Source organism: Mus caroli, chromosome 11 (genome assembly GCF_900094665.2).
Source record: "Mus caroli chromosome 11, CAROLI_EIJ_v1.1, whole genome shotgun sequence".
Classification (NCBI taxonomy): domain Eukaryota; kingdom Metazoa; phylum Chordata; class Mammalia; order Rodentia; family Muridae; genus Mus; species Mus caroli.
The window spans coordinates 106,193,235-106,213,138 of NC_034580.1; the positions used below are offsets into that span (position 1 = coordinate 106,193,235).

At 39.9% G+C, this 19,904-nt stretch overlaps 1 protein-coding gene across 4 annotated transcripts in view; it reads right to left on the reverse strand.

Annotated features, from left to right (window-relative positions):
- Nucleotides 1-19,645, reverse strand: part of Abca5 (ATP binding cassette subfamily A member 5) — a 73,415-nt gene extending 53,770 nt beyond the window's left edge. The window contains exons 1-5 of one of the 4 annotated variants that reach the window (XM_021176497.1): nt 19,414-19,645; nt 11,122-11,241; nt 9,771-9,975; nt 8,585-8,746; nt 1,830-1,918 (exon numbers count right to left, since the gene is read on the reverse strand). In XM_021176497.1, coding sequence (XP_021032156.1) covers nt 1,830-1,918; nt 8,585-8,746; nt 9,771-9,975; nt 11,122-11,223 — 558 coding nt within the window. In that variant the 5' untranslated portion in view covers nt 11,224-11,241; nt 19,414-19,645. Of the gene's footprint in view, nt 1-1,829; nt 1,919-8,584; nt 8,747-9,770; nt 9,976-11,121; nt 11,242-17,012; nt 18,290-19,413 lie in introns of those variants that run through there. The other 3 variants (XM_029483791.1, XM_029483792.1, XM_021176498.2) reach the window with 3 other exon arrangements.
- Nucleotides 19,646-19,904: the final 259 nt, after the last annotated feature.

Consider the following 19,904-nt stretch of genomic DNA (forward strand, 5'->3'; position numbering starts at 1 on the left):
GGGGGGCACTATGGGGGACTTTTGGGATAGCATTGGAAATGTAATCGAGGAAAATATGTAATAAAAATATTAAAAATCAAAAAAAAAAAAAAAAAGAAATAAGAGTGAGTGACCATAATATTATATAAAGAAGAATTCTGCTTTTAATTCATTCTGGATATTAAAAGTTTTAAGACTGTGAATGAATAAATTTTTAATGATTTCGTCCAATAAAATAAAATCATACAATTTTATTATCACATTAAGCAGAATAAAAGGATAATAAAAATATGCTTCAATTATGAAAATGGAAGCAGTTCTCTGAGACCTTTCGTTCCTGGTGGATAAACAATGTGCCCCTTACTCTCACTAATGCCAAAATGATGTTCTTTAAACTTCTACAGGGGCTGGAAAGAGGGCGCAGCAGTTAAGAGCTGCTCTTCCACCGGACTTAGGTTCAATTCCCGCAACCACGTAGTAGCTCACAATGGACTCTCTAACTCCATTCCAGGCCATCTGACACCCTCACACATACATTCAGGAAAAACACCCATATACATATAATAAAAATAAAACATTTTAAGAAAAGAAAAGCTATGTTTCTTCAAAGCTGAGGGTCAAAGAAATGATTAATAGCCACCATTCCTATGGCTATATTTTACAAAGCTCTCTTAAAGAACATGTTTTCTGAGGCTGGAGAGATGGCTCAGCAGTTAAAGGCACTGAGCAGTTCAAATCCCAGCACCCACAAGGCAACTCACAACTATCTGTAACTCCAAGGCCCAACCTCTCACATAGACACACGTGCAGGCAAAACACCAACGCACAGGTTTTAAAAAGGCAAATAAGATTTTTTTTAAAAGAAGAGCATGTTATCTTACTGCTTTAAAACTGATACATGTAGAAAGAACATAGTTACAGATTTGTGTAATAATAATGTTTTCCAATTAATACTTCTAATATCTAAATGAATGCCTAAACTACAAATGTGTACTACCCATAGTGGTCTAGGATTATAGTTGCTAATGTCTAACTAAAACACAATTAAGTTTTGAGGTATCATCTACTGTTTCAGTCTTTATCTTAAGCACAATACAACTGACTTAGCACAGTACTGCAAACCCCTAATACCTTCACACCATGCAAGCTGCAAGGATTTATAAGACAATTTTACATACATAAATTATTTTGTTTTTATAAGAGTTCTGTCACAATGGAAAGCATCACTGTTACAGTCAATGTGCTCCTAGCAGTTTACCAACTAGGAGAGCCAGAACTCTTGCTTAGGTTTCTAGCCCACTTGTACGGCCATTCGCACATACTCTGAATGTGGAGTCCAAAGGCCATAATTTGGTCCTCTGCCAGTGATTCAGAGTCCTGAAGTTTCTTGATGGTACTTTATTTCAGGTTCTGCCTCAGAGGGTTGTTAAACATTAAATGGATTATATTAGAACATAACTTTAAAAACATTGTTTAATAAATAAGAGATAAATGTTTATGAAATAGAAAATAAAATCTAGCACTACAATTATGATAATAAAAGTATCTACCTTCTTTAACTTATATGAATTCAAGGGGAAAGGTCTAAAAGCTCAAATCCTTCGTAATACAAGAGTATTTCAGAAACATTACCTATAATCAATAAATATAATATTGATACTTAGTATGTTGAATCATATTCATAAAACTATCCAATAACAAAGGCTTCAAAAATTCATTTTATCTTTTTTTCTCAAGTGATTATGTTATGTAATATTTATATTTTTAAGTAAAGGAACCAAATTCAACGTTAAAGAATGAAGGAATAATTGTTAAAATGTGGTTTGGCGTTCTTGCTTTGTCACATTTACCTGTATAATGGCAGCATCTATGGATGCCTGCAGCACTGTAAACCCTGAAGACCAGTACTGAGCAGCATCACATGTCTTTGTACAGCCTTCTGTAGGGAGAAAGATATGAGACATAAGATTCTGTATACTACCGCAAGTGCTTTCTTCTGACACAGCACATGGCAGGTGAGCAAAGTAACCTAACCAGTCATTCTCTACCGGACGCAAGAGAACCTGGAACCACCGTTCAAAGACAAGTATCTGTTAAGATTCCGATTGACTTGAGTGCCCAGCCTGAATTATACATGGTGAGCGCTGGCACAACAGGCCAGTGAGTAAAAGTTCCTGCCACGCAAACCTGATAACCCAAGTTTTATCCATGAGAGCCACAAAAAGCCAGGTATGGTGGTTATGTGTAACCCAAGCACTCCTGTGGTGAGATGATAGACTGGACAATAGAGAGACAGGAGAACAGCCCAGGGGCTCATGGGCCAGCTAGCCCGAGCATGAAGCACCAGAAACAACAGAAGAAATCCTGCCTCAACAAGATAGAAAAAAACCAACTTAATAAAGTTTCCTCTGGCCTCTAACACAGATGTAGCCAAATTTACATACAGTCACATACATGCATACATACATACATATCACATAACACATACATACATACCATATAACACACATACCCCACTTAAAATAAAGCAAAGATTATATGTGATAGGATACTGGATGGTTGTCAGAAGCCATCTAGGAAAGGCTGAAGGCATGCAAGTGACATTCTGGAGATGACACACGGTATTGCATGGTCTGTGATGGGTGAACTCTAGATTTGAGGGCCTTTAGAGATCTCATCTCAGAACTGATTCTTGCAGCTGATATGCCTTTCCTGACATTAGTAAATTAATATAATAATTCCTGGGCATCAGCCCACCCTATTGGGCAGATTCTCTACAGATCAAAGAAGATGTACTTCCTTGTAGCAATACTATGTAGACAAGTTGGTGACTTCATAATTCCTAATAATTGTTCTAAAGAATTCCTAAACTTATACAAGTATATTTTGAGCCTTCTATAGAAAGGGCTGCAATTAGGGCTCTATAAACAGGCTAATTGCACTAAGATAGAAAACAGGCTTGAGACAGATTTATGATCAGGGAAAACATTTCTTTTAGGCTAGCTGCAAAACCATTATCTAATAACTAAGATCCTAAACTGGGAATGGACAATTTATTGTAGGTACAAAGACAAAAAATAAAATATTGACTGGATTTATCTATATAAAACTTCAATACTAATGAGACGCAAGGCAGGTGATTTGTCTCTTGACAAAACCATGCTAACTTAAGGCATATGAACTATTGTTTTAAACTTAATAAACCTGTGGAGCTAGTGACAGAAAATGAATGTTTAATTAGATAACTAGTCTTCATGGAAACACATGTAAACATCTCTGTTGTAACTTCTTATTCAATTTATGATTTGAATTCATGTTTGAACTTGTGAACTTTTGAAAAAAAAAAGGTGCTTGGAATACCATGTGATCATGTACCCCGAAAAAGCACAAGAACTAGGAACTATGACAAGAGAACAGAGAGGGCAGAAAGAGCAGAGAGAGAGAGAGAGAGAGAGAGAGAGAGAGAGAGAGAGAGAGAGCGCAGGCTTCTTCTTACCATGAGACAGTGTTTTTCTTAATAGCAGGTTTTCTTCTCACTGACACAGACCGGGCTTTTCATACTTAATAAAAAGGTAAACATTTTTGTTTTCTATGAGCAATAAAGGTTGGAGCTAATTTTTCACCCAGAATGAGTGAGTTCTTTCTGTACTGGCTCTTGCTCAATGAAACCTGCTCATAGAGCTTTTGTTTTGCTCTATCCACCAAACATATATATACATGTGTGTGGGTATGTGTGTGTATGTATATATATATATATATATATATATATATATATATATATATGTATACATACATGAATATATGTATGTATGTGTATATGTATATATGTAAGTATATGTGTATATGTAAGAATGTATGTATGGGAATATGTATGAATACTTGTAGAGTGGATGAGACAGGTGGTTGGGCCCAACAAAAAAATGTAAATAGTATGTTTATATAAATGTGTGTGTTTCTGTGCATACTGCCTGTGTAAAATTTTTTCTTTCTGTAAGCATGACGTTCTTTTCCTGGTTCACTAAAAGTTAATTGCTCCAAGCCTCCCTCTTGCCTGGACAGCAAAAGATGAGGATTCTGGACAAGAGAGAAGGAACCTTAGCAAACATCCTCTACTGAATTCCCTGCTGCTAGGCAGCATATGGTGACTGCCCATATGTTTACTTATAAAGTAAGTACGAGTTAAGTTTTCCAGCACTCATGCAAGCACAGAGAATTATAAAGTAGATGAGAGATAAAGAATTAAGTTCCCCCAGTGCTCAATGAAGCACAGAACAGTAAGAAAGAGTTAAGTCCCTACAAAGGTGGAGATCATCAGTCTTTCAACCTGTGTCCCATGTTGTGTCCCACTTCAGCCCCTGAGGCAGGGCAGGCCCCTGCAGGTAGTAAAGGAATAAAGATGAAAATTCATTATAAATGTAATCATTTAAAAGTCACTTTTCTCGGGCTGGAGAGATGGCTCAGTAGTTAAGAACACTAGCGGTCACTATGGAAATCAGTATGGCTGTTCTTCAGGAAGGTTAGAATTGATTGATCTACCTCAAGTTCCAACTCTTGGGCATATTCCCAAAGGCTGCTTCATCCTACCACGGAGACGCTTGCTCAACCATGCCCAGTGCTGTTCTCTTCATAATAACCAGAAACTGGGAACAACCTAGACGCCCTTCAACAGAAAACTGGGTAAAGGAAATGTGGTGCATTTATACAATAGGGTACCACCTACTCAGCCATCGGGGGGAAAGGCTATCATAAAAGGTTCAGGCAAATGGATGGGGCTAGAAAAAAAAAATCATCCTGAATGAGGTATTGCAGATCCAGAAATACGGAATATATTCACATATACGTGGATTAGCAGTGAAGTCAATGACAACCAAGCTACAATCCATAGAACTATGTAAGATAGGTATAGAGTAAGGGACTAGAGGAAGCAGATAGATCTCATGAGAAAAAGGAAATATAACTAGTATTTATGGATATATTGATGAGGGGGGACTGGAGCAGAAGATCAAGCAGGGACAGGAGAGGGAGAAGGGAATGAGGGAGGGAGTACGGGGAGAGACAGCTAAAGTTAAGGGACATTTGAGGGGTAGTATGGAAATCTAAAATAGAAACCTAAAATATATACACATATGAAGGTGATCTAAATGAAAACACCAGTGGAAGAGACAAAGACCAAACTGGCCATCTCTTGTCACCAAATGAAGCATCCGATAGCAGGTTTGGGTTACATCTAATTGAATTGTTGGCCAAAAGGGCCCCACAGGAATCTCCGAACAGCCCAGGCTATTACCAAAACTATAGGTTGCTTTCCACACAGGGACAGCAAAGGCCCATTGCTACTGAAAAAACACCTACACAACTCACCGAACATGGAGATATCACACTGGTGCCTGCATAGACTGTTTACCCCTATGTCCCAGCGTCTTTGTTATAGAACAGCACTCTATACTCTTATCAAAAGAAAACTGTAAGCACCAAGCCAGCCATAAACCTTTTAACTGCAGTGCTGAACCACCTACAAGACATGACAGGACAAGGATGGCACAAAGTTTGTATTAGTAACCAACCAATAGATGATCTTACTTAAAGCCCATTAGATGGAACCCATAACCAACAGTGCTTGCGTAACCAAGAACCAGGGACTAGATAGCCCAAGCCCTAGGGCAAAACCAAACAGTGCAGATCTACAAACAAACAGACAAACGAAATGCAGTGATAAAGTGACCACTAATGGCATTCTGCTACACTTGCAGACCTGTGCCTGACTCAGCCATCACCAGAGAAGCCTCTCCTGAAGTGGATGGGAACAAATACAGAGACCCACAGCCGGACATGACACAGAGAGTCAGAGGCATTAGGACACTCGGCCCTAAATAAGATGCCTCCAGCAAATCCCTCTCCTCAGGGCTCAGGGAACCCTGAGGAAGGAGACAAAAAGAATGAACAAAGCTGGGGAGGGACAGGAGGGATGGCCAGGTGGCCCTGAGGAAAAAACAAAAATCTGCAACTGACAGGGGTGGGGAGGTGGGGGGGGGCATCTCCAGGACGAGACAGAGACCTGGGATAAGGGAGGTGGCCAAGAATCAATGGGGGTGTCCTTAGCTGTGACTCACAGCATTGGGAATGTGGAACCTGAAGAGGCCACCTCCTGTAGCCAGGCAAGAAGCCTAATGGAGCAACAGGGACACCAACCCACCCACAAAACTTCTGACACAAAACTTATGCTGTCTACAAGAAATGCAGGGATGGGGGATGAAGCAGAGAATTAGGTCAACGGATAACTGCCCAACTTAAGACCCATCCCATGGGCAAGCATCAATCCCTGGCACTATTAATGATACTCTGTTATGTTTGTAGACAGGAGTCTAGCATGGCTGTCCTCTGAAAGCTCCACCCAGCAGCTGACTCACACAGATGCAGACACCCACAGCCAAACGGTAAATGGAGCTTGGGGACTCTTATGGAAGAACAGGAGGAAGGATTGCAGCCCTGAGGGAATAAGAAGTCCATAGAAAGACCAACAGCATCAACTAACCTGGACCCTTTGGGCTATCAGAGACTGAACCACCAACCAAAGAACAGGCTGGACCTACAGGCTGGACCTAGGCCTCCCTGCACGTAAGTAGCAGATGTGCAGCTCATGTGGACCCTCATGTGAGTCCCAAACAACTGTAGCCAGGCAGGCAGGGGCTGTAACCCAAAAGCTGTTGCCTGTATGTGGGATATGTTCTAGTTGAGCTGCCTCATCTGGCCTCAGGGAATGGATGCTCCTAGCCTCACAGAGACTTGATGTGCCAGGGGGTGGGGGGTGGGGGGATACCAAAGTGGACCACTCAAAATAGAAGGAAATGGGAGTGGGAGAAAGATTGTAAGAGGGAGTGATGAGGAGGGGGACAGTGAGTGGGATGTAAAGTGAAGGTGAATGGAGGCCACCAAGAAAGTAAGGCCTCTAAATCAGTATGAGCAAAGCTCCTATGAACGCACAAGGACTCTCTGCACCAGGCCCTCTGAGCTCACACAGTGGCGTCCAGTCTGCTGTTTCCCTGGGATTCCTGAGCATACGGATGAGTGAGTCTCTGCTTCTGGTGCCCTCTCTTGGGCTCTTTTCCCTCTGCTGGTCTGTCTTGTCTGACTTCAATGTGATAGGTTGTGTTTTATCTTTTATTTTGTTATATTTCCTTTAAAGAGGAATGAATGTATATAAAGCCACCCACTAGGATAATGGAACGGTCATTTATGCCTGTTGGGAGAGGGGAAATCCGTTTTCTCCAATGGAGTAACACTTGGCATATGAACCACTGCATAACCGATCCCATGGTCAAGAAGAGTTGGCCAGCAAATCATAGACTCCACCAGGTTTTTGTGTGTACTTTTCTTTAGATACAGTTTTGGGTTTTTTGTTGTTAATTTTTCCTTTTTAGGTGATGCTTTCTAGGTTTAAAGCATTTTGTTGTTGTATTGAGCTTTTGGTTTGTTTTTTGAAAAAGAACTTAAAGTTGAGTGGACAGAGCAGGAAGAAAACCTGGACAAACTTGGGAGGGGGAGAATATATTTAACATAATTTAATTTTTATATTTAATATAATTAATTTATGAATATAAAATATAAAAATATTTCACATATTTACATTTTTAAATTCTTTTGAATAAATAATGTGAAAAATACAGACAGGAAGGAAAGAAGGAAGGTAGGTAGGTAGGTAGAACTGATCAGCACTGACTGCTCTTACAAAGGACCTAGGTTCAATTCCCAGAGAAGGCTCACAACCACCTGAAAATCCTGTCCTGACCTCTGTGGGCACAAGGAATGCACATGATGAACATACATACAAACCGGCAAAATATTCATAAATATAAAATAAAACAAACTGCTTTTCTGTTTTAGGATAAGTTATTCCACAGTGCACATTTCAAAGCATCTGACACATAAGCAGGTTCAAATTCATAAAAAGAAATAAGAATTTTCCATATAAGCTTTTAGAATAAAGGAAAAACCTTCCATACTTAATACAGTGACTTTAATATTGTAAATAAACAATTGATACTATCTTTTCAGGGGTTTTAACAACAGTTTTCTATGTTTCAAATATAAACAAGAAATTTCATTGGTAGGAGACATTGAGATTTTAAACATTTATGTCATACCACAGTTAGAATAGTTACATGAAAGAAAAATATATTTAGAAAGGCATACAATGAAAGATTTAATTTTGTCTTGTAATATAAACGGCACTTACATAAGTATATTAAAATTATATTATAGTTATTTATATAACGTATATATAATGTACACACATATATACACATATGCATATACATATATATATGTGTGCATACCTGATTTTTATTTATGAATACAGGGTCTTACCATGTGCCCCAGGTGGCCTGGAACTCACTGTGTAGACCAGGCTGGCCTTGAACACACAGAAAGTTGCCTGGCAGTAAGGTGGGTACCACCACCTCCCACCTCACACCTAAATTTATTATGCGGCACACGACCGTTTCCCTACAACTAAGTACAGCTGAAAATGACACTACTGGACACCATCTTATTTCTAGCATAAGGAAATGCACTTAAGACTGCGTTCAACGACTAGACAGTTATTTACCTCTTGAATTCATATAAATAGAAGAGACTGGAATCATTTCAGGAAAAAAACGAAGTTCATAGGACATGGTGTCTTTGAAAACCACGCCTACGAAGTTGCTGGACTTAGAAAGACTTGCTGCTACCAGTTCTCTCTCATCTGCGTATTCTTCAGTAACTATAACTATAAAACATTAGAACAACGTAATGAGCTCACAAATGGCAACAACATAGTATATATAAAACAGTATAGTATTGGAATATGTTATCACTACTTTTGTCTTACTGACTAATTTCTTAGAAAATAATAACTGCAAAGAAAATAATGACATAAAACTATAAACTATTATTTTACAGATAGTTAAGTTGTAACCTGATTACATACATCAAGATTACATAATATATATTTCCTGCCTATAGTACAGTGAAATATAAAACAGTATGTAGGCTATTTCATCAAAATATGCTATTTGAAAATTTCAATGTATTGTAACATATTCTACTTTTATATTTTAACGCTGGTCTTGATATCATATACTTTTAATTTTTAGGAGGTATTGGTACTGAAATAAACCTTTGTCCTTGAACACACTAGATACACTTTTTAAGTCTATAAAATTTCAGACAGAAATGAAATTATAAAAAAAAAATGTAATTCAATTACCTGTTTCAAAGTAAAATAACTCCTAATAATTAAAGTTTCATTTGTAAATACGTCTCTTCCAGGCGTGTCCAGCTTTCTGGTACTGTGACACAACGTGATTATCTACAAGGGTCATGTGCCTGTGACCCACAGCTTAACATCTTGAGATGTAAGTTAACAATTATGTCAAAACTCTGCAATAAGACTGAATAAAAACCATCACTCATACCTAATATGGCTTATTCCTCCTCAGAAGCAAAATGGAGAAAATTAATCTATCACATAAATTAAGACTATTTTATAAAGAAGCTCCGGAACTTGTGGTAAGGGAACTGGTGTCTAACTTCATTATTCATTAGCTGTGTAAGTTCAGATGCGTGACTAACTCTCAAATTCTAATGTTCTCATACATGAACCTAGCTGATCTCACTGGACTGCTGTAATTGCAGCTCCAAGGAATTATTCTGGCCTCCCTGAGCACCTGCACACACATGTACACACACTCACACAAACACATGTGACATAGGCATAAATAAAAATCAATATCTGTAAAAGACTACAGTACCCTTGGGAAGATGATCGGTAGAAACTCTCTGCATAATGCTGCTTGTAATATTAGTCACTGGAGTATATCCAAGAATAACGTTGGAAAGGCTGAATTTGTCCATAGGGCTGAGCTCTATATCAGATACCTCTTCATATTTCTTATTTGGATGCATCATGCTAACTAATATCAGCCAAAATAAGAAAAATAGAGGAAAAAGAATTTCCTATAATAAACAAAAATAAAGTGATTACATAGTACAGGTATAATGGCAAAAGTCAAGATTTCTTTGCAAATAGTACAGGTAATCTAAGGGTTAACACTGTGGCCCTCTTCCGAGGCAGAGAGAGAGAAAGCAAGCCTATCCTAAAACACTTAGGCATTGAGCTTCCCAGCAAACCCAAACATAGTCAATCCTTCTCAGTATGACATCAAAAGTCGACTTCAATCTTACCGAAATGTTTTAATACTCAACTTACATAATAACATTACATAAAAATAACCTTTAAATGTCTTAGGGGTACTGATTTAAGACCTACTACATTTGCCAGGCAGTGGTGGAACACACCTTTAATCTCCCAACACTGGGGAGGCAGAGGCCAGCCTGGTCTACAAAGGCAGTTCCAGGACAACCAGGGCTGTTTCAAAGAGGAACACTATATTGAAAAACACACTACCCACTATATCTACTCTTAAAATCTTAAAAAAACTTATAAAACAAATCCCTACAAGGATTATCATTAAAATGAAAGGCTTTGGTAAAAGAAAAATAAGTAAATAAGTAAATGAAAGACCCTTTGGCTCCAAATTAAAAAATACTACTTTACTAAATCTAATACTAAGATTATACTACTAAAATTACACTTAGCTAGCTTTATGGCCTGCTATTCTAGGAATGAGCTATTATTTTATCTTATTCCTCAATTACTGCCAGCTAACAGCTACACTTTGTACTCTCTTTTACCAAAAGTATCCCAGTTTACAGTACAGCTCTTGTGACATGATTTTAGCATTCTTTGACAACTTGCTTCAGAGACCGGAAAGTGGGAAAATAGGGGGGGCTTAAAATTGTGTAATATTAGATGTTACCTCCTCAACAGGGAGAAAATGCATGCCTAAAGTTCAAAACCCCTGCTGACGCCAGAAGCAAACGGCACTGAGGAGTCCCTGATACACAGATCTCGCTATCATAACCAATACAATATGCTGTTGCTTTATTAAAAACCCTGAAGAAAATAAAATTAGAATAAAAATATTTTCAGCAAAGCTATCTCTTAAAAGTAGAACACATCAAAGCAAAACAAAGTATAAGAAGACATGATAACAAATATTTTTAATTAAGACATAATAACAAATATTTTTAATTACTTACCTGAACACTACTTTTTTTAGTCCTGCATTTAATAAGGTAATTTTTCAGTAGAAGTGTTCTGGTCTGTCTCCAAACTCCCACATCCCTAATTGCAGTAGCCATGTTTTCTAGGTCAGTTTACTAAAAGGAAAACAAACGAACCTTGAACTACACAGTCAACACAGTAAAGCACATGTGTTATCTAATGGCAATGACATACATGTCTTCCTTCCCAGGTAAAATGAAGCTAAGCATGCTACAAGCCATCTCTCCGACGTGTACAGAATATGTCAGAGCAATCTGGCAACACTAAAGAGTGTACAGTGACATGTGACACAGGGCAATGTCAAAATGTGAAACAGCCCCCAAGCCAGCAGTGAGCTTACCACTGTTTCTCCTTAGGGATCCCTCAAACTGAGCATAGAGAAGTGGGCACTACAGAAACGTCTTAAGAAGTTAACTTATGCCGGGCGTGGTGGCGCATGCCTTTAATCCCAGCACTTGGGAGGCAGAGGCAGGCGCGGACTTCTGCGTTCAAGGCCAGCCTGGTCTACAAAGTGAGTTCCAGGACAGCCAGGGCTACAAAGAAACCCTGTCTCGAACCCCCCCCCCAAAAAAAAAAAAGTTAACTTATAATTCTGACTCAAGAAAAACTTAGTCTCACTACTCAAGGAGACGTGGAAGTGTCCAGTTTGTTTTATTCCTTCCCATTCTTGTCCATGTCCTTACCCTGAAAACTCCCCTCGATGGCAGTACCACACCCACTCTAGTAATGAAAGCCTAATTCAGCAAAACAACGAAGACAGACGTCCTCTCTGTTTGGTGTGGCTACAGTCTAAGCAAGCTGGGCCAATCCCCGCTCTTCCCCACTGTTCTTTGTACATTCCTCTCCTAGCACTGGGTCCTAAGGAGTAGTTATCACTGTGTAAGTTAAGTGGCGCAGTGAAACTTCTCACTAGAGAACCAAAACAGCAGCCAGAGCAAAGGAGAAAACAGGGAGAGCAAATCAAATGAGGAGCTCCAGAATGTAGATTTCATCAAACGAAGACACAATCCCAGAACATGGGGAGAAACTTACAGCCCAAACCTAAACACCTCCACAGCCCACCAAAGGAAGCCAGCAACATCCTCCACAAAATTAAGAACTTGCTTCATATTGAAAACAACCCCAAATTACTTGGCAAATGGCCAAACCCTCCCACTGTCAAAATGACAGTACTGCATAAACCATAAAAGCACACATCTGCCTTCAAACCATGATGGTGATGTCAGACCAAAAATTCAAACAAGCCCAGCTTAATAAGAAAAAAGAAACTATTTATTTATGGAGTAATAGATGGCTCTTGGTGGGACAGAGTCATCATCTCCACATTAAAAAGTCCTTATTTTACACAGCTATCACAGTGCAATAAAAATGATAAGCAAATGAATTAACTAACATGGACTAAGAATCAACGCTTAAGTGGCAAAGGCGGAGCAGGAATTAAGGCCTGACATAAGACACAGACAGAGATAAAATCAGGCTCTGAGGAGGTTACACATTTGCATATGCACTCTCTTTGCTTTATAGACTTTGCTGGTCTTAGGACACTCTCATACCATGGGAAGGAACCACCTATGTGGCTTCCTTCAGTCTGGCACACACAACAGCAAATGGTGTTTGCTGAAAGACGGGAAGTAGTTGGCTAAGATCTGAAGGACTAAAGTTCCTACCCACAAATTTTAGAATTATCTGACAAAAACGTCAAAGTAAGTAGTGATCTTCTGGGAGACAGAGAGAAATCAATTTGAAAATAGACTGGAAACCTGCCCCCTCCTTTCCCCTCGCTGATGGCTTGCCCTCAGAGTGCTGGGGTAAAACTGCCAATAAAAATCACACAGCTGCAGACCCTGCCTGCAACCCTACCAGCTAGCCAAACATGGGACAATGGCATAACTGGCGCAGAGTGGCAAGTCTGTTTCAGACGTAAGCAGTCACTTGCTAAGGTGCATGAAATCCATACCAGAAGGGAATTTACACCTGACACTGTAAACCCATCAAAAGCACCTAGGGAAATCTTGGGCCTCAGAGGGAAAACTACTACAGTTGTTTTTGCTAAAATGACATGATGTGTGTCTCAAACTGCCTTCTAAATAACTATGTTTATGCCCTTAGAATAGTGTGACTATCTGCTTAGGGGGACCACACCCCTCCCTGAGGAGCCATAAACAGTTCATGCAGGGGAGGGGGTATCACATTCTGCAGTGGTATGGCCATTTTCCTTATGAAAGTACAAAAGCCCCCACCGATTCACCCATGCTCAGGCAGGCAGCTTGAATTATATGCAGTGTGCCACAAAAATAAAGTTTTTTGTTTCTGGTTTTTGTTTGTTTGTTTGTTTGTTTGTTTAAACACAAAAATAAGAAAGGTCTTATTAGGAAGGAGTTTGATGGAAGGGGAAGAAACTAAGAGAAGACAATGAGCAGAACATTACTGAAGTGTGTTATTTTTTTTCTTGAAATTGTTAAAATTGATAAAACAAAGCAAACAAAAACAACAACAAAAACAAAACAAAACAAACAAAAACCCAGGTTTTCTTGTTAAACCTTCCAGAGTAACTGTTGCTGCCTTGTTTGACATGAACCTACACAATGGAGGCCACTGATCTGAGTTCTCTCCAAAACAAAGACAATCTGTTCCAGGTTCTGACCATGTCCACTTCAATTTTAAAAAGCAAAGAACTTCTTAGAAGCAGTTTGTCTTCTTCAGAGTAAATGTTCACTATTAAAAATTAACTTTTTATGTGCAGAGAACAGTGGTTGGACTAGAACTTCTAAAATTAACAATGAAATGACAACTTTTACTTTGTCACTGATATGTAACCATAACATATTATAAAGTAAAGGTATAGAAAGGAACTAGAAACAGCACAACAAAAGCAAGCAAGAGTACACTGATAATCATCTTTGTGCCAAAATACTACTAATAAAAAGACAAAGAAAAAATAAAAAGAACAAACACATTTATGCAAAGGTAATTTGCTACAAAACAAACAGAAACATCAACCAACTCAGCATGAACATTCCCATGCTGTCTGCCAAAACACGACTTACTGAATACCACTACATTATTAATTCAAATTGAATGTTTAACACTCCAGTTTTAGACAGCAAATCCTCCACAGAATAGCTTGATTCATATTATTACTTCTTTGAACTTTTGCCCAAATTCAAATTTGAGTCTCTTGTCTGAAGTTCACCAGCCTAGCTATTCACTTCACAGCTGGTGAGAACTTTGAAAACAAAACTGACTCCAGGCTGAGTATGTGGACCCTGTCTGTAATCCCAGCAGAGGCAGGCGGGCAGGCGGGCGGGCGGGCGGGTGTCTGAGTTGGAGACAAGCCTGATCGACAAGGTGAGTTCCAGGTCAGCCAATAATAGTAATAAATAAACTAATAAAAAAACAAAAAAACCTAAATCAAATTTCCCACCCATCAGTCTCCACAACAAATATATCCTTAACTCCATTCCCTCCCTACAACTACCCCTTGAGTTGCATTTATTATATTTTCTTCTAGCAGTATGAAACTTTTAATCAGGAGACCAGAGACTGAAAAGTCATAGGAACTAAATTTACCTTAAAGACAACATTTATGACAATGTCACTTTTCTGCCATTGGGTTTTCTCCTAATGGGAAATTCTTTCATTCATACATACATACATACATACATGTGTGTGTGTGTGTTATATGTTAAGATTTGTTTTATGTATATGAGTATGCTATCTTCATGTACACCAAAAGGGAGCACTGGATCCCATTACAGATGGTTGTGAGCCTCTGTGTGGTTGCTAGGAACTGAACTCAAGACCTCTGGAAGAACAGCTAGTGCTCTTAACAGCTGAGCCATTGCTCCAGCCCCTAATGGGAAGTTCTTATTATGCTCAAACTTACAGAGGCACCAAAATCAGCAAATATAACTGTTACTAGTACTTGAAACAGTGGTATAGCATAGTGCCTAAGAATGAGACCGCTATAATCAGACCACCCAGCATGAATTCTGCCTCTGTCATTTCACAGCTATGAGATGTTAGAAAAGTTATTCAACTGTTTTATCTCCGTTTGCCATTTGTAAAACAATTACAGTGCCTACTTGGGGTCCCTAAAATGACTAAATGAATTGGTACATGGAAAACTGAAATCCTGGAACAAGGCAAGCAATTAATTATAGATGTTGATCAATACTACATACAAAAGTAGTAGAGCCAATAAATGAATGATAAACAATATCACATTACTGGAAGAACTATAGGGTAAGTAAAGGAAAATGGAAGGAAATGTAGTTAGCAGAGACAGAGCCTCTGTAACAGAACCATTATAAACAGTGTCACCGGCCACTAAAGACAAACTGGTAAACCAGAAGTAGATAAAAATCACGAGATTCCACCAGAACAGAAGAGGATGACGAGAAAGAACAAAGAGAAGAAAACAACGAAGTGCAAAGTCCCTTACAGATGAACACACAGAAATCACTGTGATGACTGGTCAGGACTCCATAGCTTTATTATTGAAGGGCAGGTCTAATTGCGTGGAAGATATTACATTCCAATATTTTTGAGCATCTATCCATTCAAGTTAGTAAAGCCTGACAGTGGTGACAAGGACACTAACAAAGTGTCAAAAGAAAATCTAAAAGTGTACTAAAGTAACCTTTCTTGCCTAATATAGAAGTAATCGAGTTAAAAAAAAAAAAGCATTGAATTATTTCACAAGCCAAATACCAGAAAATGAGAAGAAATGAGAAAACGTTTATTTACTACGTGTGTCTCGTATTTAGTTGCTCTGTGAGAATGTCTGTGTGTTCACGCTGGGAGCTGGCTCTCTCCTTCCCCATGTGGGCTTAAGGGACTGAACTCAAGATCTGTAGACTTGGTCGCCAAGTACTACAGAGCCATCTCACCTTGTGAATGGTTACTAACTGAGAAATCTGAAAGTTACAAGGTATCTTTTTTAAATGTAAGATTATCCCATCGTTTTATTAATTGCCTTTGTTTTAAAATGTGCTTTTAAGAGATTCTTCATTTAAAAAAAAAACTCTAACTTATTTATTACCACTACCTCTGTAGAGCACTTTTGGCAACAATGTATCAAGTATTTTGGAATAAACAATGCCATTTTATTTTGTAAGAGGCAAATTCACCTGGAAACTAAAATTTATTATGTAGAGCCCATTTTGATATCCATGTTTCACTTCTATGAGGTATGAAGTAATATCATATTATATTTTTTAAAAAGCTGAGGTATCTTTACATTCAGAGCTATTTACTGATCTGATATGGTCAATGATCTTCTTAGCATGTTTGATATTCTTGCAAAGGCTCTCAACTGAAAATATGATCTGTGTTTCCAAAAGATGACTGAGGTCATTTCTGGCCAACTCAAGCAAAGCTAATTACCACTGCTTTATTCCCCTTTATTCTAAGTACATCTAACTGTAATTAGTTAACACAGTGTATTATCATTTTTATGTCTTCATGTTGACCCTAACCGGTAAGATCCTTAATGAAAACTGTCTTATTTCTGTTTGTTTCTCTGACACCACCAATGGTAATTATCTTAATACAGTTTCCTTTCTCAAGCCTCTTTCTGAGAGTCCTTACAGATTAAGAGTCTGAAAACTAAGATGGAAGAGTTATCCGGCCCACGCCTTGCTCTGCATCTTCCACGAGTTAGCAACGTGTGGGGGTGGGGTGAGGGAGGGGGAATGAGACCAGGTTTCACTGTGAAGCTCATGATGGCTACCAACTCCCAGATATCCACCTACCTAGCAAATATCCACATGTTTTTAAGTGTTGAGTAAAAAAAAAAAAAAAAAACAAATAGCAATAACTATGACAGGTGAAAATATAAAGTTCAAACCTCGGGTCTCCTTACATCATATGACGTTGTGATGGAACACACCCGTGCTGCTTCATACCTGTGTTGTCTGGGACCACTTGGTGCTATAAAGGCAAATTTAAGCAGAGACAGAATCTACTCAGTCTTCAAAGCCTAAGTGACTTAACTTCCTTACTCTTCATCCAAAAAGATTCACTAACTCCTTTTATCAGTTGTAGGAGAGGGACATAAGTGGAAACGCTAGGTCACTTTTCTAACACGTTCTAAAGAATGTCTGCACAAACCAGAAAAAAAAAAAAGTATCCTACTATCGCTAACTTAATGTAAATCAAATTAAATGTAATAGTGTCATTCCAGTTGAGGGAAAGAGTTAGGAAAGAATTTCTAAGCAGAGAGAAAACTATGGAGATGCTGAATTCCCAAAAGACAAGATCTATGTAAAACGAAGAAGAGACCTATCCACAACCCTGTGGAGGCAGATGCCACCCTGGAATGTGGCAGAGCATGGGTGTACGCCCTGGGCAGCAATGTACAGACGAAACTGACAACAGAGTGTGGAATGCCTTGTATGCGATATGGAGCACTGATTATGTGCACCCCAAGTGGCACCCCAAACCTCCTCTGTACCTCTACACCCAAGGGAGATGCTTCACACTTTAGAAGTCCGCTGACTTCCTCAATCCTCAAAACCACTACATCTCCATCTCTACCATCACCTACAAACTGCAATCTGGATTCCTACTTCAGTAAGAAAACAGAAACAATCCAAAGAAACAGCTCCACCACTCCAACCACTCACTGACATCTGGGCCTCCGATAATTTATATGTTAAACAACGTGCATGGCTGCCTAGAGACTCCATTCCCCCCTAGAACTCTAAACCACAGAAACAGAAATGTCATCCAGTTTAACTATGCTTTTAAATTAAGATTTAATTTTTTGAAAAGAGCTGCTAATCTATCTAGCAATGCACTGAAAGAGAAACCTAGCCAGCTATTTTACTGGCTTCATAATGGGTATAATAAACCTTTAAATTTAACAGAAGGCTTCATAAACACTTTCTTCGCTGATCTTTTAAAATTTACCAAAAGTCGTGACATAAAGCAAGATACTAATGCCAGTAAAGTTTGACCTAAGTTTTATGACAGAATGCCTTGCTGGAGGAAAACGATGTAACAGTACCCATATGGCAAGTCAGCTAATAGTTTTCCTTATATATAATGTTTATAAAAGTATAAAGTTTGCACTGTATAAAAGTTTCAAGTTTGCACTTAAAACTATTTCCAGTGTAATCTACACACTAATGAGGACTACAATTTACATTATTATGAGTTGCTTTTATATAATTACTCTTTCAATTAAACTCAATGGCAGACATTACATACTATATTCATCTAGGAACTTTAGGAACAAAATGATTAGCTGGCATATAACGAACATATTGATAAATGTATGCAAAATTTAAGATTTCCCTATGTTTAATAGAATTTGAAGTTTTGCATTATCAAGGACACATCTGACTAAATGACCCACATTCAAAGATCACTGTCTCTTAAATCTGCTTTCAGGATAAACACACACAAAGTGTTCTCATAATGTTCTTATCTATTGAGTCTTCTCGGACGATACATAAAAATGCTCTCTGGGCAAACATAAAATAGAGTGGGGAAAGCACCAGGATTAGAGAGTCTGGAATCTCAGAGGGAGAATCTCAGTACCTCATTTTTTTTTCCCCAGCTGGGACCTTAATAAAGTTATTTAACCTCTTTAAGACGCATATTTCCCACACAGAGTACCATCTCCAACCTCAGGGCAGCTGTCAAGATGAAGTAATACTGACCCTGGCTCTCAGCCAGGATCTAACCTCATCTGAGGCTCCAGAATGTCCTTAATTTTTGTCCTCAGACTTGATTCTTTGAAAACGCAAAGCCAAGCTTTAGAGAGCTGGGGCTAAAATTCTCAACTCCGACTGCCCCAGAGGCCGCTGTCCCCCATGGACCTCGCTTTCTCCTCCTCAGTGAAACCTTTCCGCGCCTGGGAATCTTCGTTAGCTATGTTTGGGGAATTCAGATTATTTTCCACCCCAAAACCGTGTCACGAGCTCTGCGGCTTTTCCTCTCACCCCGAGTCCTCTGGTCACACATGATCCGCTAACCCCATCTGCGCCCCAAGTAGGGCGATGCTCCTGAACCCTCAGGGGGAAAACTGACTTCGCTTTGGTTTGGGGTTTTATTTAATTTCGGTTTGTCCTTTCTTTTCCTTCTGCCTCTCTCGAAGTTCTGAGGATGTCGCTAGCCCCATGGCCCGGGGGTCCCTGTCAGCGCCCGCCACCCGCCAGCATCCTCCGGCTCCCCGCGGCCCGCCACACCCTCCCCTCTCCTCCTTCCCTAGCTGCTCGGCCGTCTCCACGGTCCCCCGGTCCCCGCCGCCGCGTCACCTCTCTCCGCAGACACGAATGGCGAGCGACCTCGAGCGCCACGGGCCTCGGCGTCTCCTCACCCGGGCGTCGCAGCCGCAGCGCTGTCAGGCCCAAGCCGCGAGCTTACCTGCGGCGACCGCGACCGCGGAAAGTGACGGAGCTCCGAAATTCTGCGCGGAGACGCGGTCCGCGAGGCCGAGCGCGCGCGCGCCCGCCGCCCCGCTACGCCGAGAGAGCCGCGCGCGCCGCCGGAGACACGCCCCCTGCCCGCCCCTGAATGCACCTGAGGGCGGGGCGTGCGTACCGCGCGTGCTCCTGGAGCTCGAGACCGGAGCGCGCTTGGGGGCGGGGCTACGGGTGGGCGGGGCTCCGACGGAGGTGAGCGCGGCGACCGAGTCGCAGAGAACTTGGTTGGTCCTGCTGACTCTAGCTCGGGTGCTCAGAGCCTCCTGGGGAGCTCGCCGCAACCTCGACGGAGGCTCGATGGGTTTGAGGAGACTTCTGTCGCC